At 43.1% G+C, this 25,418-nt stretch overlaps 2 protein-coding genes across 3 annotated transcripts; one reads left to right on the top strand and one right to left on the bottom strand.

Annotated features, from left to right (window-relative positions):
• Positions 1-892: 892 nt before the first annotated feature.
• On the bottom strand, positions 893-10,101 carry LOC115167973 (caspase-9). 2 transcript variants are annotated; one of them, XM_029722771.1, is made up of 11 exons: positions 10,017-10,065; positions 6,503-6,730; positions 6,108-6,312; positions 5,878-6,003; positions 5,729-5,793; positions 5,283-5,459; positions 5,096-5,185; positions 4,850-4,997; positions 2,121-2,312; positions 1,886-1,995; positions 893-1,742 (listed from the first exon to the last, which is right to left on the bottom strand). In XM_029722771.1, the coding sequence occupies exons 2-11, from the start codon at positions 6,632-6,634 to the stop codon at positions 1,617-1,619; spliced, it is 1,371 nt and encodes a 456-aa protein (XP_029578631.1). In that variant the 5' UTR covers positions 6,635-6,730; positions 10,017-10,065; the 3' UTR covers positions 893-1,616. The 2 variants fall into 2 exon arrangements, with proteins under 2 accessions (XP_029578631.1, XP_029578630.1); XM_029722770.1 differs by having other exon boundaries at positions 894-1,742; positions 6,503-6,668; positions 10,017-10,101.
• A 58-nt stretch (positions 10,102-10,159) lies between these two features.
• Positions 10,160-16,124, top strand: LOC115167972 (dnaJ homolog subfamily C member 16). The gene is made up of 15 exons (XM_029722769.1): positions 10,160-10,333; positions 10,655-10,843; positions 10,974-11,040; positions 11,165-11,489; positions 11,694-11,878; positions 11,970-12,074; positions 12,442-12,600; positions 12,847-12,977; positions 13,103-13,286; positions 13,556-13,738; positions 13,951-14,027; positions 14,125-14,205; positions 14,299-14,388; positions 14,561-14,731; positions 14,939-16,124. The coding sequence occupies exons 2-15, from the start codon at positions 10,665-10,667 to the stop codon at positions 15,393-15,395; spliced, it is 2,394 nt and encodes a 797-aa protein (XP_029578629.1). The 5' UTR covers positions 10,160-10,333; positions 10,655-10,664; the 3' UTR covers positions 15,396-16,124.
• Positions 16,125-25,418: the final 9,294 nt, after the last annotated feature.

Genomic DNA, 25,418 nt, shown 5'->3' with positions numbered 1-25,418 from the left:
TTACAGTGGTCGAAGCGTCACCCAGGCGGGTGATACACTTTGGGGAGTTGACGATCCAGCCTACCTACAGAGATGAGCTGAACATCGTAGACGAAGAGCTCTTGTGGCCTGACTGACATTTCTCCTGGCTGTAGGCCTACTATCTATGCTTCCCCCACCTCAAGCAACTGCTTTTCCATACTGCCTCGATGCCTTATCATCTTAAACTGTGCAAGCCAAACACCCAATAATCTGCCATCTGTTTTTGTGTTTGTTTTTTAAAAGAGACTATGAGATTGTTTGTATTGAAAAGCACTATATAAAATAAATATTTTATTATTCTCCTGGATTCAAGAATCACAAAGGATTATTTGTGTTGCGGGACTCAATCCACAATGGTGTGATTTGGAATATAAATGAAAATCATCCACCATTACAGATGGGTTTTTATGTATTGTGGACCACAGATCGGGAAACACTGTTTGGTGTCATAGAGTCAGATGCTGAGGATTTGGTCTGTGTATGGTATGTACACAGACCAAATCCTCAACATCTGACTCACAGACTCCATCTAATGGACACTTACCATTATATCCTTCAACTTCTACTGTGTGAAGTATTCAAATGTAATAGAGACATTGGCAGTACTATATTTATATCTAGGTGTGAATTCTTTCCCCAAGAAGCTCTCTCCTCTAGTGCAGCCAAATGTGCATGGCTTCCAGCCAAGATACTCCAATGATAGATTCTAGCGTTTGCATCGTTAGATTCGGGCAATGGACAACTGAGCTAAAAATGACAATTGACTAAGGCTACAGACATAGTGAGTCAGTCAACTCTACAGTATCTCATTAAATTGAGTGAATGCAACGGTAACCTTCAAATTAAAAAAAATGTGTAGAAAGACAACCAGAAGAGAGCATTACACAATTACATTTGGACATCACAACGTTCAGCTATAGTACATTAATACCCATTCACTAAACACCCATTCACCTAAAACTAAATCACTCAAGATGAAAACAACATATTATAAACAATTGATGTTCTGGCTAAAAGTAAAGGTCGTCAAATCAAATCAAATCAAATGTATTTATAAAGTCCTTTTTACATCAGCAGAAAGTGGTTATACAGAAACCCAGCCTAAACCCCAAACAGCAAGAAATGCAGAAGCACGGTGGCTAGGAAAAACTCCCTAGAAAGGCAGGAACATAGAAAGAAACCTAGCTAGCAACCAGCCTCTGTGGGGTAGGCCAGTCCTCGTCTAGCTGTGCCAGGTGGAGATAAGAGGACATGGCCATTAAGGCCAAATCGTTGTTCAAATGTTCATAGATGACCAGCAGGGTCAAATAATAATCACAGTGGTTGTAGAGGGTGCAGTACCGATTCATATTTTGCAGAGCGCTTCAAGGAAAACCATTGTTTTTTACTGATTACAATGTTTTTGATTGCAACATCTTTGTGACAATCTTGTAAGAGAAAACATTGAGTGTAAAAACAAGAAAAGAAAGAACATTTTAAAAGAACAAACATACAATTCCAATCTTGGTCCTTTTGTTCACATATCCAAATAAACATTGATAGAGGATATTTTTTTTAATGGCACATGAAGAGACACATATTTCCTGAGAGTGCCGTCATGCCTGGATTGGTCTCTGGCAGGGCGGGACTTGAAAGTAGAGAAGTTTGCGTAGAAAGTTAAAGGAACCAGGCATCTGTTTGTATAGGCCTTTGGCTGAGTTTTGTGAAACTTCATGGTTTACCTGACCACAAACAAAAACATTGATAGCTTCATAAGAGAATATCCTTACTGCCGTTCAAAATAAAAATACCATTTTTTTTTAAAAACTATAAATTAACTGTATTGTCTTTTTTTTTTTTACAATATTAAAAACAACAAACTCACCATCATTAACATGGTGACCAGGTCATTAGCGGCAGCATTGTCTTCTAAGATGTTATCCAGTGTTTCTACATACCAGGAGCCAGCTTGTGTATCTCTCCAGGAGACGTAACCTGTTCAAGTCACACAGACAAACAGCCATCAGGGCGACAGGCATACTAATGACACTTTCTTGCGATTGATCACCACAAATAAGTATTGTATTTGAGAGCAACACCCCCCCCACACACACACACACCTGGGAAGGTGGAGTAGGACACCAGTATGTCGCTAGGTGTGGGCAGTGTGGCCCTACTGTCTGGCTCATCAGACGGAGTGCTCAGAGAGTCACTGCTAGAGGACATGGGCATGGCGTCCGTCTGGTCATCTGTTCCTCCAATACAAGGCTTATCCTCGTCAGGAGTCACCTCAAAGCCTGTGTCTCTCTCACCTGCCAGACCACAACGCATAGAACATTATACAAGTTATATCAAATGTATGATCTTTATTAGAGATATAGATCATGAACGTAATAGACATAGTAACATCCCATCAACAGTACCAGTCAAAAGTTGACACAGCTACTCCTTCCAGAGTTTCTTTATTTTTACTATTTTCTACATTGTACAATAATAGTGAAGACATCAAAACTATGAAATACCACATATGGAATCATGTAGTAACCCCCCCAAAAAAAGTGTTAAACAAATCAAAATATATTTTACATTTGAGATTCTTCAAATAGCCACCTGTTCCCTTGATGACAGCTTTACACTCTTGGCAATCTCTCAACCAGCTTCATGAGGTAAACAGGTGTGTGTGTTTAAAGTTAATTTGTGGAATTTCTTTCCTTCTTAAAACTTCTTATGGCTGGAATCCCGTTAGCGGGATCGATATGACAACAGCCAGTGAAAGTGCAGGGCGCCAAATTCAAAACAACAAAAATCTCATAATTAAAATTCCTCAAACATACAAGTATTATACACCATTTTAAAGCTTTACTTCTTGTTAATCCAGCCAGTGTCTGATTTCAAAAAGGCTTTACGCCGAAAGCAAACCATATGATTATGTAACGTCAGCGCCTATACACAAAAAAACACAGCCATTTTCCAGCCAAAGAGAGGAGTCACAAAAATCAGAAATAGAGATAAAATTAATCACTAACCTTTGATGATCTTCATCAGATGACACTCATAGGACTTCATGTTACACAATACATGTATGTTGTGTTCAATAAAGTTCATATTTATATACAAAAATCTCAGTTTACATTGGCGCGTTATGTTCAGTAATGTTTTGCCTCCAAAACATCCGGTGATTTTGCATCAATTTACAGAAATACTCATCATAAATGTTGATGAAAGTGTTATGCATGGAACTTTAGATAAACCTCCTCTTCCATTACAGTTCGTAGAAACATGTCAAACGATGTATAGAATCAATCTTTAGGATGTTTTTATCATAAATCTGCAATAAAGTTTCAACCGGAGAAATCCTTTGTCTTCAGAAATGCAATGGAACTGAGCTTCCTCTCACGTGAGCACGCATGGCTGAGGCTCATGCCCTGCTGGCAGTCCTCTCACGCAATGAGCTCTTATTCTCCCCCACTTCACAGTAGAAGCCTCAAACAAGGTTCTAAAGATTGTTGACATCTAGTGGAAGCCTTAGGAAGTGCAAAATGACCCCACAGACACTGTAGTTTGGATAGGCAATCACTTGAAAAACTACAAACCACTTCCTGTTTGAATATTTTCTCAGGTTTATGCCAACCATATGAGTTCTGTTATACTCACAGACATCATTCAAACAGTTTTAGAAACTTCAGAGTGTTTTCTAGCCAAATCTACTAATAATATGCATATCTTAGTTTCTGGGAGTGAGTAGCAGGCAGTTTACTCTGGGCACGTCAGTCATCCAAGCTACTCAATACTGCCACCATCCATAAGAAGTTAATGCCTTTGATCCAATTAGTTTGAGCCAACAGAAAATAGCCCTATTTGGTAAAAGACCAAGTCCATATTATGGCAAGAACAGCTCAAATAAGCAAAGAGAAACAGCATGAAGTTCAGTCAATCCAGGAAAATTTCAAGAACTTTCAACGTTTTTTCAAGCGCAGTCCCAAAGCCATCAAGCACTATGATGAAACTGGCTCTCATGAGGCCCGCCACAGGAAAGGAAGACCCAGAGTTACCTCTGCTGCAGAGGATACGTTTATAAGGTCTTTGTGAGACGCAGAGTAGGTGAACGGAAGATCTCTGCATGTGTGGTTTGCACCTTGAAGCATGGAGGAGGTGGTGTGGGGGTGATTTGCTGGTGACACTGTCAGTGTAAGGGCTATTTGACCAAGAAGGAGAGCGATTGAGTGCTGTGTCAGATGACCTGGCCTCCACAATCACCCGACCTCAACCCAACTGAGATGGTTTGGGATGAGTTGGACCGCAGATTGAAGGAAAAGCAGCCAACAAGTGCTCAGCATATGTGGGAACTCCTTCAAAACTGTTGGAAAAGCATTTCAGGTGAAGCTGGTTGAGAGAATGTCAAAATGTCAAAAGTGTGCAAAGCTCTCATCAAGGCAAAGGGTGGCTACTTTGAACAATCTCAAATATAAAATATATTTAGATTTGTTTAACACTTTTTGGTTACTCCATATGTGCTATTTCATAGTTTTGATGTCTTTACTTTGTAGAAAATAGTACAAATAAAGAAAAACCCTTGAATGATCAGGCATGTCCAAACTTTTGACTGGTACTGTACATATTAGTATCCTAGCCTGTACTCCAGCAGTTCTAGGTTTCTCAAACGTGAATCCGGGGTGGTGACTGGCAGAGCGAGACTGGTTTCCCCAAAATATTTCCTCCACTGTTGGAGATTTAACCCAGTGTACAGACTAGTATTACAACACATTTATAACACTATTGTTACAGTGCTGCATAAGCAGTACTAAGTGATCACTAAGCGTAAGAAACTCCTAAGGCGAAGTTGTCTTACCTCCCCCACAGGCCTGGATGAAGAAGAGCTTGGGCTTGCCCTGTAGGGAAGGGCAGTTCTGACCATTGAGGTAGTTTGTGATGAGCTGAACTGGGACATTGGGCCCGTCCACTCCATGCACTGCACCAGGGAAGCGATTGTGACTTACCTAAAAAAAGATGCAATGAAATAACATTATTCATCTCCTGAAAGACAAAGCCTTCTACTTTCTATGCATTTGATTAAAGGATAGAAGGAGTCTCTTACCTCCGTCCCATGTGATAACATGATCACCACACAACAATCATATTGTGAATGATCCTTCTTGGACAAAGCTGATAGCTCCTGCCTTATTTGCTGAAATATAGTTATTAATGTAAGCATTAGATCATTAGGCCAGTATATAATTTAAACATTAATAAATATAATGGAGAGTAGCTGAGGAAATCCTCACCTTCTGTTTCAGGTTTCTCTTGACAAGGACAATAAAGTTAAGGGATTTAAATCTTCTCTCCAGTTTGTCGCAGTCTATGTTGGACCCTGTGCGGTTATTCAGCTCTGACTGAGGCTCAAAATCGACATTGTTTATGATCAGGCAGTGTCCACAGGGGCTGGCATCCATCTTATAACTCTGAGAGAACATGAAAGAAAAGCATGCATTGATGCCACAGTATATCCAAACTATAAAATTAGGAAACTGGTTACACTCAAATTTAGACTTGTTGCAATCTTGACGAGGCAAGATACAGTATGTGGATTTATATAACATAATATGTGTAGTTAAATTCAACAGAATTGAGATACAACAACTCAGCTGGAGAGTACTGTCGATAACCACAATGGGGAACGGATGCTACATTTAGCCTATAGTACATAGAGCCAAAAGGCAAGATAACTTACCTGAATACTGCTGTCACGTCTAACTCTTCCTGGTGCCCTGGGTTTTCCAAACTCCCTTTCAGGGGCTGTAATAAACATCACCACTTTTATACTTGAATATTCAGAGACATATGTCAAAGTACTTACAGAAAATTGTTGTGATCACTTACATAAACTGGGAGTGGTAGGCGTAGGCAAAGGCCTAACTGGTTGACTTGGATAGACAGGGGTAATAGGCAAAGGCCTAACTGGTTGACTTGGATAGACAGGGCTTACCACAGTGTCCATATGAGAGTCTGTCAAAATAGAGCAAAATCCAAAGCAAATATGAACATTTCAGTAGTATGGACCGACATTGCAGTGAATCACAGATTATATTAAACCACATAGGCATACTTACAAACTGGCAAAGGCCTAACGACTGGCCGGACATGGACAGGCAGAGGTAGAGGCTGGCTCTGTGGTTCCCCCGCCAACAGGAGATCTGGTAGGCTGTGCTGCCCTTTCTCACGAAGGCACTCTATTAAAGCTGGGAATGCCCGACTCCCACGAGTCTCCAGGTCTCGAACCAACTGTCTGGCTTGGTCTCGTCTGGTTCCTGATCTCTGAAATTGAGGAACAAGGCATGGGCTTGTGAGAACTGAAAGTAGCATATGATACTTGATTAGAATTCCAGACTTTGCTGTGTGCAAAAGCATGGGAATGAGGATAGCCTAATCATGATGATGTCTATCATGAATCGGGATTCTTGCAAGACAGACAATAATAGTCAAGAAGAATAGTGTCACACCTTACCTTTATCTCGTCGATCATGTCTTGAGTAAAGATTCCTTTTGACAGAAGTCCATCATACATATCTGATGGGTTCAGGTCTCTCACGAGATTGACCCTATTGCGTTGGAGAATCCTTTTGTGTCTCTCCTCCATTCTGTAGGCTTATATGAGGCATGAAACAGGAGCTCTGCAATGATTATGTGGCAGAGAAGAGAAATGACCAAACCAGTGCCACTTCCATAAGTGCTCCTAAAAATGTATGTATTTACATGGTAGTTACAAAGACAATCCCAGTAATACGAAATATTAATGAGCAATACAAACAGCAAACAGGCAGAGAAGACAAAGATCACTTTATTGTTCAATTGTACACAAGGTTAAAAGGAAATTCGACTTCCGCGTTATCCCAAACCTTCCGAAAGACACACAAACATAAGTTGGAGAGGTTAGAGCAGAGGGCAGCCATACTGTGGGGCCCGTTGATCAGTTGTGGGGGTTAACGGCCTTGCTTAAGGGCACAATGGCAGGAGATGGGATCTAGGATTTCTATAATGCGGGTGCAAACTCACTTCTCACTTATTTATTCCCCGGCAGACCCAGGAATCGAACTGGCTGCCTTGTGAAAAACTGTGAAAATGTACCTGCCTAAGACATTCATAGTCGCTAACTACCTTTAGCGCCTATTGACGATAGTATCTTCTAGCCGAAGTCGTTTTGTTAAGAGCCCCAACGCTCGTTCTGAATGTTAAAACGCATGTCTTGCAGGATGGTTTTGGAAACATAAGAAAAGCATCTTTAAATTAAAAAAATTGAAGAATTCAAAATTAAAGAATACAATTAATTTTTTTTAAATAGCTTTCTAGGGTTGGGGTTCTCACATGGCCATATTTCCATGTTACAGTGCTTGTTCATGGAAAACAGACGGAAGACAGAGCCAATAGCTATTGAGTCTCCAAACACCTAATCAAATCAAAGTTTATTTGTCACGTGCGCCGAATACAACAGGTGTAGACCTTACAGTGAAATGCTTACTTACAGGCTCTAACCAATACTGTGAAAAAAAAGTTGTGTGTGTGTGTGTGTGTGTGTGTATGTATGTATGTATACTGCTCAAAAAAATAAAGGGAACACTTAAACAACACATCCTAGAACTGAATGAAATAAATAATCTTATTAAATACTTTTTTCTTTACATAGTTCAATGTGCTGACAAAAAAATCACGCAAAAAGAATCAATGGAAATCCAATTTATCAACCCATGGAGGTCTGGATTTGGGGTCACACACAAAATTATTGTGGAAAACCACACTACAGGCTAATCCAACTTTGATGTAATGTCCTTAAAACAAGTCAAAATGAGGCTCAGTAGTGTGTGTGGCCTCCGCGTGCCTGTATGACCTCCCTACAACGCCTGGGCATGCTCCTGATGAGGTGGCGGATGGTCTCCTGAGGGATCTCCTCCCAGACCTGGACTAAAGCATCCGCCAACTCCTGGACAGTCTGTGGTGCAACGTGGCATTGGTGGATGGAGCGAGACATGATGTCCCAGATGTGCTCAATTGGATTCAGGTCTGGGGAACGGGCGGGCCAGTCCATAGCATCAATGCCTTCCTCTTGCAGGAACTGCTGACACACTCCAGCAACATGAGGTCTAGCATTGTCTTGCATTAGGAGGAACCCAGGGCCAACCGCACCAGCATATGGTCTTACAAGGGGTCTGAGGATATCATCTCGGTACCTAATGGCAGTCAGGCTGCCTCTGGCGAGCACATGGAGGGCTGTGTGGCCCCCCCAAAGAAATGCCACCCCACACCATGACTGACCCACCGCCAAACCGGTCATGCTGGAGGATGTTGCAGGCAGCAGAACGTTCTCCACGGCGTCTCCAGACTCTGTCACGTCTGTCACGTGCTCAGTGTGAACCTGCTTTCATCTGTGAAGAGCACAGGGCGCCAGTGGCGAATTTGCCAATCTTGGTGTTCTCTGGCAAATGCCAAACGTCCTGCGCGGTGTTGGGCTGTAAGCACAACCCCCACCTGTGGACGTCGGGCCCTCATATCACCCCCATGGAGTGTGTTTCTGACCGTTTGAGCAGACACATGCACATTTGTGGCCTGCTGGAGGTCATTTTGCAGGGCTCTGGCAGTGCTCCTCCTTGCACAAAGGCGGAGGTAGCGGTCCTGCTGCTGGGTTGTTGCCCTCCTACGGCCTCCTCCACGTCTCCTGATGTACTGGCCTGTCTCCTGGTAGCGCCTCCATGCTCTGGACACTACGCTGACAGACACAGCAAACCTTCTTGCCACAGCTCGCATTGATGTGCCATCCTGGATGAGCTGCACTACCTGAGCCACTTGTGTGGGTTGTAGACTCCGTCTCATGCTATCACTAGAGTGAAAGCACCGCCAGCATTCAAAAGTGACCAAAACATCAGCCAGGAAGCATAGGAACTGAGAAGTGGTCTGTGGTCCCCACCTGCAGAACCACTCCTTTATTGGGGGTGTCTTGCTAATTGCCTATAATTTCCACCTGTTGTCTATTCCATTTGCACAACAGCATGTGAAATGTATTGTCAATCAGTGTTGCTTCCTAAGTGGACAGTTTCATTTCACAGAAGTGTGATTGACTTGGAGTTACATTGTGTTGTTTAAGTGTTCCCTTTATTTTTTTGAGCAGTGTATGTGTGTGTGTAGGTAAGTAAAGAAATAGAACAACAGTAAAAAGACATTTGAAAATAAGAGTAGCAAGGCTATATACAGACACTGGTTAGTCAGGCTTATTGAGTTAGTATGTACATGTAGGTATGGTTAAAGTGACTATGCATATATGATGAACAGAGAGTAGCTGTAGAGTAATAAGAGGGGTTGGCCTATGTGTAAATGGAAGACGTTCACAATGTTGTCACTGAAAAATACCGTGTTAAAACCAGTTTATACAGTGTGAGTGTGCTAGTAAGTTTATATTTTGCGTTTGTGAAATATTATATTTTGATGTGATTTGAAAGTAGATGGTTTTATGTTTCTAGAACAGTACCGCAATTGAGAATCGATTCATGTTTAGATGGAGTATTTGTCTGTTTTGGTTGTCAGAGCCAATTCGCCTCTAAACTGAACATGTAAGGTCCTTGTACTAATGAGTAACGTTAGGTCCTTTAGTCCATTATTGGACTAGTTAGTACCTGCCTTTCTATAACCATCTAAATATGGTATTATGGACATAGAAATATAATTAATTCAAACGTTATGATTATAGACACATTAATGGGTCCAACACGTACTTTGAGCACATTTTTAGCAGTTGTTCCTCAATTAAACTCATTAGAAAAGTCCATTTAAACGTTCTGTACCATTCGCAAACAGGCTAGCTAGCTACATAATGAAACGACATTGACCAGGGCTAAAGTAATGTTACACGGAAGTCTTGAGCTGAGTTTCAAAATACAGAATATGTATACATATTTAACTGTATACATCTAGTATACAGTTGTAAATTAGAATACAAATAACACACTAAATAGTGGTGATAAATATATATTTACCTGCTCCGTGTGATCTCCTCACAGACTTAAACCTTTCTATTTCACCACCGACTTCCTTGTTTACATCACACATCTTCGTGATTGATGGATTGTAATAGACTCCAATTCCCACAATGCTTGTCGGTGTATTCTGGTCCCTCCTTCACACTGGATGCAGTCCCAGCAGGTTATCATTTACGGAGGAGAGATAACGTTAGAGAACTCGGATGATGCTTCAAATTACACATTTTCCATGCTTTTCATTCGCAGAAAAGCAGTGACAGAGACATTTTCGATGAATGTGACAGAAGAACAGTTGATCCAACCAGATTCTTGAGGTGCGTGTATGTTTTTCAACAAGCTAGCCTAGATAGCTAGCAAGCTCTCTATTATAAATTGATTGCATAGCAATGTGGTGATTCAAGTCAATGGCAATGTAATGCATGTGTTCTGTTTTAAATCTTCACATGTGGCAATTATAATGCCATTGCCTGCTAAATGCTGTGTTTAGATGGTTATTTTAGTCTGTGTATATTTCATAGGTTGCCCTTTGGCATTCAATCTCCCTTTTACCGATACAGATTCATTTGCCTAACCTTAGCTAGACATCCCATCAGGGAGATATGTTCTATCTGACTGTCTTTGTTGGTGCTTTCCAGACAAAAACACATGGCAAGAAGAACAAGGATGTTTTTGACATTTCCTGGTATAGTGGTTGTCTGTCTGCATCTTCTGGGTGGCTCAATGGAGACAGCCAATGAAGTAGACCCATACAAGATTCTTGGAGTGACCAAAAGTGCAAGTCAAGCTGAAATCAAGAAAGTGTACAAGCGCCTAGTTAGGGAATGGTAAGAACATCTTTAACTGACCCTTTCTCTTCTGGGTGTCAGGACACAGTGGATATATTTAGCATTAAGACGATTGACCCTGTTTACAAAAATACATGGCCAGTGATGCATGGTCCTTTATTTCTGTAAGGCATCCGGACAAAAACAAAAACGAAGGCGCTGAAGATATGTTCATCAAGATTACCAAATCGTATGAGGTAAGAGAGTATCCAATATTTGCCAACATTAAAACCTCAGCAGTTTACTGTAAATGCATTATTCAGAAGGGAAGGCTCCACCCTCTGGTAACCATATGCATCTGCTTTCTACCCAAACTCTAAGATATTATCCAATGAGGAGAAGAGAACCAACTATGACCGGTATGGCCAGACTGATGACACCCAGCCGTATGGTCATGGTCACTACGGTCACCGCCACGACCACTTCTACTTCGACGAGTCCTTCTTCCACTTCCCATTCAACAATAAGGGCAACCGGGAGTTTGCCGACAGCAAGTACGCTCTGCACTTCAACCAGTATGTGAATGACGTGGTGCCTGACAGCTATAAGAGACCGTACCTGATCAAAATCACATCCGACTGGTGTTTCAGCTGTATCCACATTGAACCGGTCTGGAAAGAGGTTGTGTTGGAGCTGGAAGCCTTGGGTAGGAACATTTTGAAATGCATTATACAAATGAAAATGACTCAGCGACTTCACCTTCTACATGACAGTGTGCTACATTTACATTACATGCTAGTCATTTAGCAGACACTCTTATCCCGAGCGACATACAATCAGTGCATTCAACTAAAGTAGGTAAAATAACTTGGTTTGGCTGATTGTGTTCAACTGGTGTGTTATGTCTTAGGTGTGGGGATTGGTGTGGTGGACGTTGGTTATGAGAGACGTCTGGCCAATCACCTCGGTGCTCACCGCACCCCATCCATACTGGGGGTCATCAACGGGAAAGTGACCTTCTTCCACTACGCTGTGGTGAAGGAGCACCTGAGGCAGTTTGTGGAGGACCTGCTCCCTCAGAGACTGGTTGAGAAGGTAAAATTACATGTTTTTGTCAGATTTGTTTTCTGACTCACCATTGTTGGCATCTCAGCAATTATGTTTACAAAAAAATAAACTGTTTCAGGTTACAGACAGGAACGACTTTCAATTCCTGAACAGCTGGCATGAGCAGAACAAGCCGCACGTGCTTCTGTTTGACCAAGTGCCTGTAGTTCCACTCTTGTACAAGGTAAGCCATTGTCCAGATCAGGCCTGGGCAATTCCAGTCCTCGGGGTCCTGATTGGTGTCACACGTCTCCCCCATCCCTAGCAAACACAGCTGATTTAAACTAATTGCATTTTTAACTGAAGATCATGATTAGTTGATTATTGGAGTCAGGTGTGTTAGCTGGGGCTGGGGCAAAAGTGTGACACCAATCAGGCCCCCGAGAACGGGAGTTGCCCTGGTCTAGATTAGTCAATCTGGCATCAGTTTTAACCACCACTGAGAGCGCTGTTCTGACTAACTATTATTTACTTCCTTCCGGAGCATAGACCATTGACAACAGCTTTCTAAAACTTGCTTACAGTTTAGTTTTTTCTCCTATATTTTTTAGCTGACTGCTTTCGCCTATAAGGATTATGTTCAGTTTGGATACGTGGACCAGGGCCTGTCAGAGACTGCAAACCTACTGAAGCAGTTCAACATCAACACCTACGCCCCCACCATGCTGGTCTTTAAGGAGAGTACAGACAAGCCTGCAGACATTATACAGGTAGATACTAGACGGTGTACTAGACTCGACTACTGTGGATCCTCTTACTTTTCCACCAGACCGTTTTATTGAATAATTAAATAGCATTTGAATACCTGAGTAGTATCTGAGGTATTACTGACATATTATCTGTATTACTGACATATTATCTGTATTACTGGCATATTATTGATTATATTTAGAGACGCTGATTAGAGACAAGGCATTTCACGTCATGTATACCTATGTGTCGTTGTTCTCCTCTAGGCTAAAGGGATGAAAAAACAAATCATTGATGAATTTATAACGAACAACAAGTTTCTCCTCGTCCCTCGACTGGTGAACCAGAAACTGTTTGATGAACTTTGCCCTGTGAAGCAGTTCCACCGACGCAGGAAGTAAGTTTATGCTTTTTATTTCCTTTTTGGCTCAAGTCTATGTCTATTTTTAAACATACCGTTTATGAACAGCCAGTTTACACGATTACACTTTTGCATCATATTCCCAAACATCTGTCTTTTAGGTACTGTGTTCTACTGATCACTGGTGATGAGGAGTCCTATACCATAGGAAACCAGGCCTTCCTCACATTTGCCTCTACCAACACTCTGGAGGTGGTGAGGTTTGCCTACGTCTACCAAAGATTGCAACAATCACTGTGTGATATTCTGCTGAAGACTAAGGACAGCACACCTCCACCACCACAGGTAAGTGTATGCTAACATAGCTGTAGTGGCGACTGTAGAGTGCCATATTAAATATGAACTTTGTTAATGTGATCTCCTTGGATTTATCTTAAGAGCCATATGGACTGCAATTCAGTTTTTGAGAGCTTATGGTAGAAGTGTCTGTGTAATGAGCTACAGCCACTCATCCTCTCTCTCTGTTATAATGTATCACAAGGTAAAATCACCTTTCCCTAATACTATAAGCTCATGTGGATGTGTGTGTCTGCCTGGGTGCGCTTGCTCGGCAGGTGTTCATCTTGGAGCGTCGTAACCCAGCAGGGAAGGTCCTGTACAAGGAGGTGGCGGGTGGTTGGAATGGTACTGATGAGGATAAACAACGTCTGCTGGATGAGCTGGAGAGGCTGCAGAAAGACCCCTCCATCCTCAACTACGACGCCATGCTTCCAGAGCTGAACAATGAGTTTGCCTCTGTAAATTGAGTTCCACAGTATTATCCTCATTAGAAAGGCTGGCCTACTTAAGTCTCGGCAGAGCAAGGGTAATGATGTAGTAATTAGTACTGTGTCCAGAGATAAGGTATTTGATCAAATGTTCTTTTATGGCATTCCAAATCTGCAATGGTTTTTAATATAATGGATAATACAGTATAATTATAGGCAGTAAATGTATATATATTTTACAGATGTTTCTTATTCGATGGATCTATACAGCATATGATTACATTTCTGAAATCCTTGATGATATTCTTCATAATAATTGGTAAGTTATCTTTTATTCAAAATTGTAGGTATGTATTTGGGAGCGGACAACGTAAGGAGAAAAGGACATAATCAATGTGTGTAATATGTTTCTGCAGGCGTGAGATGATGCCCCTCCTGTCGTTGATCTTCTCTGCCTTATTCATCCTGTTTGGCACTGTGGTGGTTCAGGCCTTCAGGTAAAATGGAGGAACAGTGTGATTCTGCTACTCAAACGCATTACCTTGAGGGAAACTGTTTAGGCTTTACCGTTCTGCTTTGTGGGATTTCAGTGACTCTAGTGAAGATGGAAAATCCAAACCAAAGGCAAAAGAAGGAACTAAGACAGAAAATGGGTCACCGGTTAGCAGCAGCACCTCAAGGCATGACAGCATTTTTTTATTTTAAGCTATATTGAAAATATTCAAGCTGTGACTAAAATATGATGTTTTGGTTTAACTATCTGACATATTTTAGGGATTATATTTTGCCTTTCGCTTTCAATAAATGAAAAGGAGTGGTTCAGTGGTTCTGCTTTTTATTTTTATTTTATAGTCGCCCACCGAAGAAGAACTTTGTGGAGGTGACGGAGCTGACAGACATCACATACACCAGTAACCTGGTGAAGCTGAGACCAGGCCACATGAACGTGGTACTGGTGCTCACTGATGCCACCAAGAACGTCTTACTCAGCAAGTTCGCCAAAGAAGTCTACTCTTTCACCGGGTGAGGGCAGGATATGATCCCACATGGTCTGGTGCTTGAGGTGAAATAGACATACGTTGAGTGATGTATGTTCTGTGCTTATAACATTAATATTTATAGGCGAGTGGTATGGTGAACACAACTGCCGTTTTTATATTCACATTATAAATGCTTATACGTGTTTAAAGGGTTACCAACATATCATGTCTTCTCCTCTTGCCACTACAGGAGCCTGACTCTGCACTTTTCCTTCCTGAACGTGGACAAGCACAGTGCATGGATGGAAACACTGTTGGAGTTTGCCCAGGACGCCATGCAGATAGACACCGAAGAGGATGACTGTGCCCGCCACAAGATAGACTACACAGGCTATGTGCTGGCACTCAACGGCCATAAGAAGTACCTCTGCCTCTTCAAGCCTGTCTACACCGGGGAGGAAGGCGGGTCCTCCGAGGAGGAAGGGCCTGGGGGCGCCACTGGGGGAGGGAAGAGGTCTAGGTCCGGGTCCAGGGACGACCACCCACCCCGCAGGTCTACGCCCAGGTCCCGCTCCACCGCCACACTGCAGATCCACCACAAACTGGACCGCCTGGGGCTGTGGATGGAGAGGCTTATGGAGGGAACTCTGCCCCGGTACTACATTCCTGGCTGGCCGGGCCTGGACAAGATCACAGGCCCCAAATAGAAATCGTGTCAATTACTTATACTGTACGTTGTGAAAAAATATCCCCAAAAAGATATGCTTGGAAGTTTGAGATGCATTGCATGCACACATCCCAAGTTAGGATACAGGCCTAAATGGACACGTACCAAAGCTATCTGTGTTTAAAAGCCAAGACGACGCCGAGGTTTCCTCATGGCTGTGTTCAGGGGGCGGAGGCTACTGTATGTTTTGAATGATTGCACTAGGACATGGTTTGAAGAAATTACTTTCAATAGTGAGGTTGGCTTGGCTCATTGCGTCAACTGTACTACATTTATCTGCCATCATGTTCTGCTGGAGTTCTGCTGCCTTTTTTGCACTTGAAATATTTATTTGTTACGGAAGTACTTCTAAAAGTAGGTTCAGTAAAAGAGGGAGGGTACAGAATATGGTGGATCTCAAAGCAACAACCGTTGAACAATTCCTAGATTGCTTTCCCTTTCGGATCCCTTCCTCTGCATGCTGTCATTAGTTAGCTACTTAGTTCTAATATCTACTGCTGTTACAACCTCTAGATGAGCTAACTGAATCACTGTGGTCATAAGTATACTCCTGCCTTTTTATAACTGTCATCCATCATTATTCAAATATCTAATCTATCAGATTGTGCTTTGATAATAGCTTCACTGTCCCAATGGTGATTGGTCAGTACTGTGAATAGAGATGCATGTCTCTACTGGATCTATTTTCTTCACCATTTTGACCTCATTCTAAAAAAATCTGTTTTATTCTTGTGCAATATATACTGTAACTACAATGCCTTCCATTTATCCTTGGCTGCTAATATTTCATGTTCATTCTTATTCATGTAGAAATAGGCTATTTAAAAAAAGTCTATAACGTTATACTTTAGCTTTTTGTTACATGACCAAGCTTTTTGCATTTGTCTATTTCCCTTTATTGCTGCTCTTGCTAGTATCGCTGTTCTATATGATATAGTGTACAGTGGCTTGCGAAAATATTCACCCCCCCTTGGCATTTTTCATATTTTCTTGCCTTACAACCTGGAATTAAAATAGATTTTTTGGGGGGCTTTGTATCATTTGATTTACATGCCTACCACTTTGAAGATGCAAAATATTTTTTATTGTGAAACAAACAAGAAATAAGACAAAAAAACAGAAAACTTGAGCATGCATAACTATTCACCCCCCCAAAGTCAATACTTTGTAGAGGCACCTTTTGCAGCAATTACAGCTGCAAGTCTTTTGGGGTATGTCTCTATAAGCTTGGCACATCTAGCCACTGGGATTTGTGCCCATTCTTCAAGGCAAAACTGCTCTAGCTCCTTCAAATTGGATGGGTTCCGCTGGTGTACAGCAATCTTTAACTCATACCACAGATTCTCAATTGGATTGAGGTCTGGGCTTTGACTAGGCCATTCCAAGACATTTAAATGTTTCCCCTTAAACCACTCGAGTGTTGCTTTAGCAGTATGCTTATTGTCATTGTCCTGCTGGAAAGGGAATCTCTGTCCCAGTCTCAAATCTCTGGAAGACTGAAACAAGTTTCCCCTCAAGAATTTCCCTGTATTTAGCATCATTCCTTCAATTCTGACCAGTTTCTCAGTCCCTGCTGATGAAAAACATCCCCACAGCATGATGCTGCCACCACCATGCTTCATGGGGATAGTGTTCTCGGGGTGATGAGGTGTTGGGTTTGCGCCAGACATTTTCCTTGATGGCCAAAAAGCTCAATTTTAGTCTCATCTGACCAGAGTACCTTTTTCCATATGTTTGGGGAGTCTCCACATGCCTTTTGGCGAACACTAAATGTGTTTGCTTATTTTTTTCTTTAAGCAATGCTTTTTTCTGGCCACTCTTCCGTAAAGCCCAGCTCTGTGGAGTGTACGGCTTAAAGTGGTCCTATGGACAGATACTCCAATCTCCGTTGTGGAGCTTTGCAGCTCCTCCAGGGTTATCTTTGGTCTCTTTGTTGCCTCTCTGATTAATGCCCTCCTTGCCTGGTCTGTGAGTTTGGTGGGCGGCCCTCTTTTGGCAGGTTTGTTGTGGTGCCGTGGGATGTTCAAAGTTTCTGATAATTTTTTTTAACCCAACCCTGATCTGTACTTCTCCACAACTTTGTCCCTGACCTGTTTGGAGAGCTCATTGGTCTTCATGGTGCCGCTTGCTTAGTGGTGTTGCAGACTCTGGGGCCTTTCAGAACAGGTGTATATATTCTGAGATCATGTGACAGATCATGTGCCACTTAGATTACACACAGGTGGACTTTATTTTACTAATTATGTGACTTCTGAAGGTAATTGGTTGCACCAGATCTTATTTATGGGCTTCATCGCAAAGGGGGTGAATACATATGCACACACCACTTTTCCGTTTTTCAAAATCTTTTTCCAATTCTTTTTTCCAATTTTTTTTGAAACAAGCCTTTTTTTTCACTTCACCAATTTGGACTATTTTGTGTATGTCCAGGTTGTAATGCAACAAAATAGGAAAAACGCCAAGGGGGATGAATACTTTTTCAAGGCACTGTGTGTTGGAGAATGGACAACATTTCATGCGACATTATCTGATCTATTTTGAAATAAAAAACAAAACTTTATTGTGCTTAACACAAATTAATTTACAAACAAACTAATATTGCTGTCATGACAATAGTTTAGTTGGATTTGGAAATGCTGTACATGTTCTACCATGTCATCTGTACATATATTAACATACTGTAATATATCAAATATTTGTTGTTTTTACATGGATTTATTATAATAATGTGGTCATATCATTCATCAATACTGTTGTTTTGTTCCATTATAAACATGTTTTTGTTACAAAATTACTATAGTACAATGTTGACTAAATAAATTAATCTGATGTTTCACATGTCTCAAAGGTTCTGCTACAGTGCATATCCTCTTGCTGTGTGTAATACATGCTTTACGTTCATATGTTGCCAAGATAAATTATATTCATTTGTATTTCTCAGCTTTATCAGCATCCTTGTTTGGCATGATATGGTCACACCGAGGGATTATTTTACCTTTGATTGTATTGTTGTTTGTACCTCAGGCGGCTGAAGAAATTCAGCTTGGCCCCCCCCAAGCCACGGACTAACTCTGCTACCGTCCAACAGATGGAGACAGTACAGGTGCGTCAGAGCTGGAAGTAGAAGCCTAAGTGTTGTTGACCATTAGTTTAGTGGTAGGGTAAGGGGAAAATAATAAAGGAAAATATATTTAAAAAATAACATATTTAAAATAATATTTATAAAAAATATATGGGGGATTACATATGCTGACAATTACATTGATAGAAGCCACAATCTATTTGCAATATTAAAGCTGATTCACCCCGTTATAGAGAAAGTAAATGACTGGACACTCTGTTTCACACTATTTAAATACTGTATTCTCGTGACCGCTCATTCTAATATTTCTACTACTGTACATTGTTACACCCTGATCTGTTTCACCTGTCTTTGTGATTGTCTCCACCCCCCTCAAGGTGTCGCCCATTTTCCCCATTATCCCCAGTGTATTTGTACATGTGTTCTCTGTATGTTGCCAGTTCGTTTTGTTTCTTGAAAGCTACCAGCGTTTGTTTGCCTGCCCCGTACTAGAAATAAACTTGTTTCTTCAACACTGTCTGCATCTGGGTCATACCTGAAACCTGATAGTACGAACTGGCCATGACTGACCCAGCAGACTTGGACCAGCTCCGCAATACCCTCTCCTCCCAAGGAGCCACCATTGGAAGGCACAAGGAGTTGCTTCGTGGACTTATGGAAGGGTTCCATACCTTGGCCGAACGCCATGACTGAGCGTTTAACACATTGCTGGAGCAAATCCGTGGGTTGTCTGTTAGGCAGCCTACCACAATGGTGATCTCCCAGCCTACCCCAGTGTCCCGAGAACCCCGCTTACCTCTTCCGGAGTGCTACGCTGGAGATTCCGGAACCTGCTGGGCTTTTCTCTCCCAGTGCTCCCTCATTTACGAGCTGCATTCTTCTTCTTTCCCCTCGGACAGCTCGAGGATAGCGTACATCATAACGCTGATGTCCGGGAGGGCGCTCTCCTGGGCCACTGCGGTGTGGGAACAACAATCCGCCGTCTGCCTCAATCTGGAGGAGTTTGTGGAGGAGGTTTGGAAGGTGTTTGATTCTCCGTTGTCTGGGAGAGAAGCTTCTCTTTCTGGAGAAGGACAAAACCCTTCGCCTGTGCATCGACTACCGGTGTCTCCACGACATCACGGTGAAGAACCGCTATCCGCTACCTCTCAACTCCTCAGCCTTCGAGCCACTCCAGGGGGCCACCGTGTTCTCCAAGCCGGACCTACGGAACACCTACCACGTGGTGCGGATATGGAAGGGGACGAGTGGAAGACTGCCTTCAACACAGCCAGTGTTCACTACGAGTATCTGGTCGTGCCATTTGGCCTTACAAACGGCGTGTTCCAGGCTCTGGTTAATGATGTTCTCCTCGACATATTGAACCGGTTCGTCTTTGTCTACCTCGATGACATCCTCGTCTTATCCCACTCCACCCAAGAACAAGTGCTACCACGTCCGACAGGTTCTCCAACACCTCCTGGAGAACCAGCTTTTTGTAAAAGCAGAGAAGTGCGAATTCCATCGCTCCACCATCCCCTTTCTGGGTTACATCATTGCTGCAGGGAGTGTACAGATGGATCACGGGAAAGTGAGAGCGTGGTGGATTATCCCCAGCCTACGTCCAGAGTACAGCTGCAACATGTCCTGGGATTCGCCAACTTTTATCAACGCTTTATCCGGGGCTACAGCACCCTGACTTCCCCCCTGTCTGCACTCACCTCTCCCAAGGTTCCGTTCACGTGGTCCCCAGCTGCTGACCGGGTGTTTCGGGATCTCAAACACTGCTTCACCACAGCTCCCATCTTGGTTCATCCTGACCCGTCCCGCCAGTTTGTGGTAGAGGCCGATGCTTTGGATGCTGGAGTGGGGGCTACTCTCTCCCAGCGGTCTGCCCTGGATCTGAAGTTACATCCCTGCACCTTTTTCTCCCACCGCCTCAACGCCATGGAGAGGAACTACAATGTGGGGAATCGTGAGTTCTCGCAGTGAAGATGGCATTGGAGGAGTGAAGGCACAGGCTGGAGGGGGCGGAACGTCCTTTCATTGTGTGGACCGACCACAAGAACCTGGAACATCTCCGCACCGCGAAGCACCTCAATTCCAGGCAAGCTAGGTCAGCCCTACTGTTCACCCAGTTCTACTTTTCCCTTCCGTACCGCCCAATTACAAGAATGTCAAGCCGGATGCGCTGTCACGCCGCTATAGTCCCACGGCTACTACCCTGGAACCTGAGACCATCCTTCCCACCTCGTGCCTAGCGACGGCACACAGCTGGGGGATAGGGAAGCAGGTTCGTGAGGCGCACCATTCCCAGCCGAACCCTGGATGTTTGTTCCTGATGCAGTCCGCTCCTTGGTCCTGGTCCTCTCCTCCAGGCTTGCCTGCCACCCGGGCTCTCGTTGGACACTGGCTTTTGTGCGACAATGCTTTTGGTGGCCTACCATGGTTCCTGATGTCTCCGCATTCGTCGCCGCTTACAAGGTCTGTGCACAGAACAAGACTCCTTGGCAAACTCCGGCTGGTCTCTTCCAACCTCTGCCTGTCCCTCACCATCCCTGGTCTCACATCTCCCTGGACTTTGTCACGGGTCTCCCCCCGTCTGATGGCAACATCGCCATCCTGACTGTAGTGGATCGGTTTTCCATTGCCGCCCACTTCATTGCTCTCTCCAAGCTACCCTCTGCCAAAGAGACAGCCCAGCTCATGGTGGAGCACTTCCGGGTCCATGGACTGCCAGTAGACATGGTCTCCGACCGGGGTCCTCAGTTCTCGTCCCAGTTCTGGAAGGTGTTCTGCACCCGCATTGGGTCATCGGCCAGCCTGTCCTCCAGGTCCCATCCCCAGTCCAACGGCCAGTCGGAGTGAGCCAACCAGGACCTAGAAACTGCTCTGCGGTGCCTGGTCTCCGCAAACCCCACCACCTGGAGCCAGCAGCTTGTGTGGGTCAAATACGCCAGCAACACCCTTCCCTGTTCTTCCACAGGCCTATCACCCTTTGAGTGTTCCCTGTGGTATCAGACCCACTCTTCCCTGAACAAGAAGAAGAGGTCGGCATTCGTTCTGCCCAGATGTTTGTCCGCCGCTGTCGTCGTACCTGGAGGAGAGCCCAGTCGGCCCCCCTCAAGACCACCTCCAGGTATCGACGACAAGCGGATCGTCACCGGACCCCGGATCCCCTGTATCGTTTCGGGCAGAAGGTATGACTGTCCACCCGGGATCTGTCTGTCCGGGTGGAATCCCGCAAACTCTCCCCCCTGTTTATCGGCCCTTTTCCCATCTCCAAGGTTATTAGCCCCTTTGCTGTTTGTCTTCTGTTGCCCCGTACCCTCTGTATACATCCCACCTTCCATGTGTCAAGAGGGAAACCCATGTCTCACAGCCCGTTGTCTCCTGTTTCCATCTTCCCCATTATCCCCAGTGTATTTATTCCTGTGTTCTCTATTTGTCTGTTGCCAGTTCATTTTGTTTCATGAAACCTACCAGCGTTTGTTCCCTTGCTCCTGTCTGTTCTTGCTCCTGTTTTCTAGTCCTTCTCGGTTTTGACCGTTCTGCCTGCCCTGACCCTGAGCCTGCCTGCCGTTCTATACCTTGCCCCACCTCACTGGATTACTGACCCCTGCCTGCCCTGACCCTGCCTGCCCCTGTAATAGAAATAAACTTTTGTTTCTTCGACACTATCTGGGTCATACTTGAAACCTGATATACATTGTTTTTTAATTACACTGTAAGTGAGTGTTGCCAAAATGATTTATGTTTTGGAATGTTTCTGCACCGGCTTCTTTCTTTTCACTCTGTCAATTAGGTTGGTAGTGTAACTACAATTCTGTTTTTCAATGCTATTTTCTCCTATCACAGCCATTAAACTGTACATTTTTTAAGGTCACTATTTGCCTCATGGTGAAATCCCTGAGATGGTTCCTTCCACTCCAGCAACTGAGTTAGGGAGGACGACTGTATATTTGTAGTGACTGTATGTTTTGATTTACCATCCAAAGTTTTTAATGAATGACTTCATCATACTCAAAGAGATATTCAATGTCTGCTTTTTATTTTAGGTTTAACCATCTATGTCACATTGTATAAATGATTGGAGACAGGCGCAGGGATATGTAATAGGGGGTTTTAAAACTCCACCCAAAAATACAACATGCCATGAAAGACATGGGGACGAAGCCCAAAACAAACATGTATGCAAAAACACAGGGATGTAACCCAAACAAAAGAGTGAGCTTAAACCTCTAATAAATACATGGGATGAGACCCGTAATAACAATACATGGGATGAGACCTGTAATAATAAGTGCACAACAATACACGGGACGTGACCCGTAATAACAATACATGGGATGAGACCCGTAATAACAATACATGGGATGAGACCCGTAATAATAATACATGGGATGAGACCCGTAATTACAATACATGGGATGAGACCTGTAATAACAATACACGGGACGTGACCCGTAATAACGAGTACACAATACACTCAGCACAAAAGCCGAAACCTCAAAGCACAGGTATTCACAAGACCAACGGACATGGGAATAATAACCGACAAAACAATGGTGAACAGAGGGCACATATATACAATTACTAATCAGGGGGAATGGGAACCAGGTGTGCATAATGAAACAGTTCAGTGACGCCTAGAAGCCGGTGACGTAGGCCTCCGGAGCTGGTGCACGGAATGAGCAGCAGTACCGGGGGAATCCGTGACAATCTAACAATAGGTGCCCTTCTTTGCGAGGCATTGGAAAACCTCACTTTTCTTTGTGGTTGAATCTGTGTTTGAAATTCACTGCTCGACTGAGGGTATAGAGATGAGGTAGTTATTCAAAAATCATTTAAAAAACTATTATTGCACACAGAGGGATTCCATGCAACCTAATATGTGATTTGTTAAGTTCAGGAGTACAAATGTACTTATTTAGGCTTCCCATAACAAAGGGGTTGAATACTTATTGACTCAAGACATCAGCTATGAATGTTTTATTAATTTGTAAAAAATGACTAAAAACAGAATTCCACTATGACATTATGAGGCATTGTGTGGAGGGCAATAATAAAAAAATCTAAATGTAAATAAATTTTGAAGTCAGGCTGTAACACAGGAAAATGTGGAAGAGGTCAAGGGGTGTGAGTACTTTCGAAGGATCTGTATTTTTAACTATTGTTAATGTTTGTGTCGCCCTAGGTGAGGAAGACCACTACACACAATGAAGTGTGTACCTGTCCTCGGCTCCACTCGTAGGCTTCAGCTGAGTAGCGTGTTCCACACAGCTCTATCTGGACAACCCTCTTGCAGTCCAGCAGGCCCTTCTCCTCACAACGTCTGAAGGGGTCCCGGGCCAATCTTGGGCATCCACATGGATGAGACCCACAGGGCCGTGTCTGACAAACACAGGACACAAATGTACTGTTTCACAGAAATAGATTCAGCCTAGTCCTGCATAAAAACAAATGTGCTCAACTGAGATTCTCCATTGAAAGCTCTTTTTAGTCCAGGACTAGGCTTAATCTGTGTCCGGGAAACCGGCCCTGAAAGTATTCTAGTTGTTCTGGCATATGAAAAATGCAAGCTAACTAGTGCAATACTTATTTCTCAGCAACTGCTTGGAGAATACGGTATGCTATGGTGTGATCACCACCTGTTTAAAAAAACGTAGCCTATACAGTTAAACATTACAACAAATGGATCTTGAGTGCTTCGTGTCAAAACATTATAACAGTAACCTTTGTCCTGCAACTCTCAGGAAGGTTCATTCGACATTAGCCTAAATGTGTGACGAGGAGAAAGACGAAGCAGGTGTTGTTTTGAGGCGCATCTGTAAGGTAAACTGAACACTGCTGAACTGCACTTAGTAGGCCTTTGCTATAATGTCCAAAATCACTTTCCTCACATCTCAGATTGCATAGTGCAGAAAAGGGGGCTCCTCCTCACCAATAGTAAGGTGGATAAAGCCCGTGGCCAGGATTATACGATAGGCCTCATACACATTGACGTCCCCAATATCAGCCACCATCAGACTCGTAGGGGACTGCCCGGGTGCCACTGTTGTCGGCCCTCTACATGGCAGACCCTGCTCTGATCTGACGGTGGCCAAATCTGTAAAGGACCATGCATTGTCCTACTTTTATATAACATTGGTTGTAACAAGCACAATTTGTTTGACACAAGTGAGAAAGTTACATATGCACAAATATCATACCCCCCCAAAAATGCTAACATCCCCTGTTATTGTAATTGTGAGAGGTATGCATATCTTGGGGGTATGATATGTGTGTCTAACTCTCACTCATCATTATTCACGATTCATTCAGAATTATCGGTAACCATGGTAGCATCCACATTTAATGTGAAAGTGTTTAGAAACATTCTATTCTTATTTACAATAAAAGTGACTCCAAAATGGCACAATATATTATTTACCATTAATTTCTATTGGGTACAAAATAATCTGAAATCACCAAAACAAACAGCAAATGCATCCAACAAGTTGTAGAGTCACAAGCTTGATGTAGTCATTGCGTGCTATGTATATGGGATGAAATACTGAACTTATTACTACTTTAATACACAAGTGATGAACCGCCCTGACCTGAGAGAGACGGTTTGTTTCTCTATGTCAGGGTATGGGGTGGGCATTCTATGGTGTCTTTCTTTGTTTTGAGCCGAGTATGGTTCCTAATCAGAGGCAACTGTCTATCGTTGTCTCTGATTAGGAATCATACTTAGGCCGCCTTTCCCCACCTGTAGTTGTGGGATCTTATTTTTGTACTGCTTGTTAAGCCTTCAAGACGTGACGGTCGTTATCATTGTTTATTCTTTTTGTTTGTAGTGTTCTGAGGTAAAATAAAATATACGATCAACACTTGCCATGCTGCGCTTTGGTCCACTCCTTTTGACGATCGTGACAAGTGAATTTGTCTCAATACTTT

Source organism: Salmo trutta, chromosome 30, assembly GCF_901001165.1.
Source record: "Salmo trutta chromosome 30, fSalTru1.1, whole genome shotgun sequence".
Taxonomy (NCBI): Eukaryota; Metazoa; Chordata; class Actinopteri; order Salmoniformes; family Salmonidae; genus Salmo; species Salmo trutta.
The sequence above is the reverse complement of the archived record's forward strand: the minus strand, read 5'-3'. Positions and strand labels throughout refer to the sequence as shown.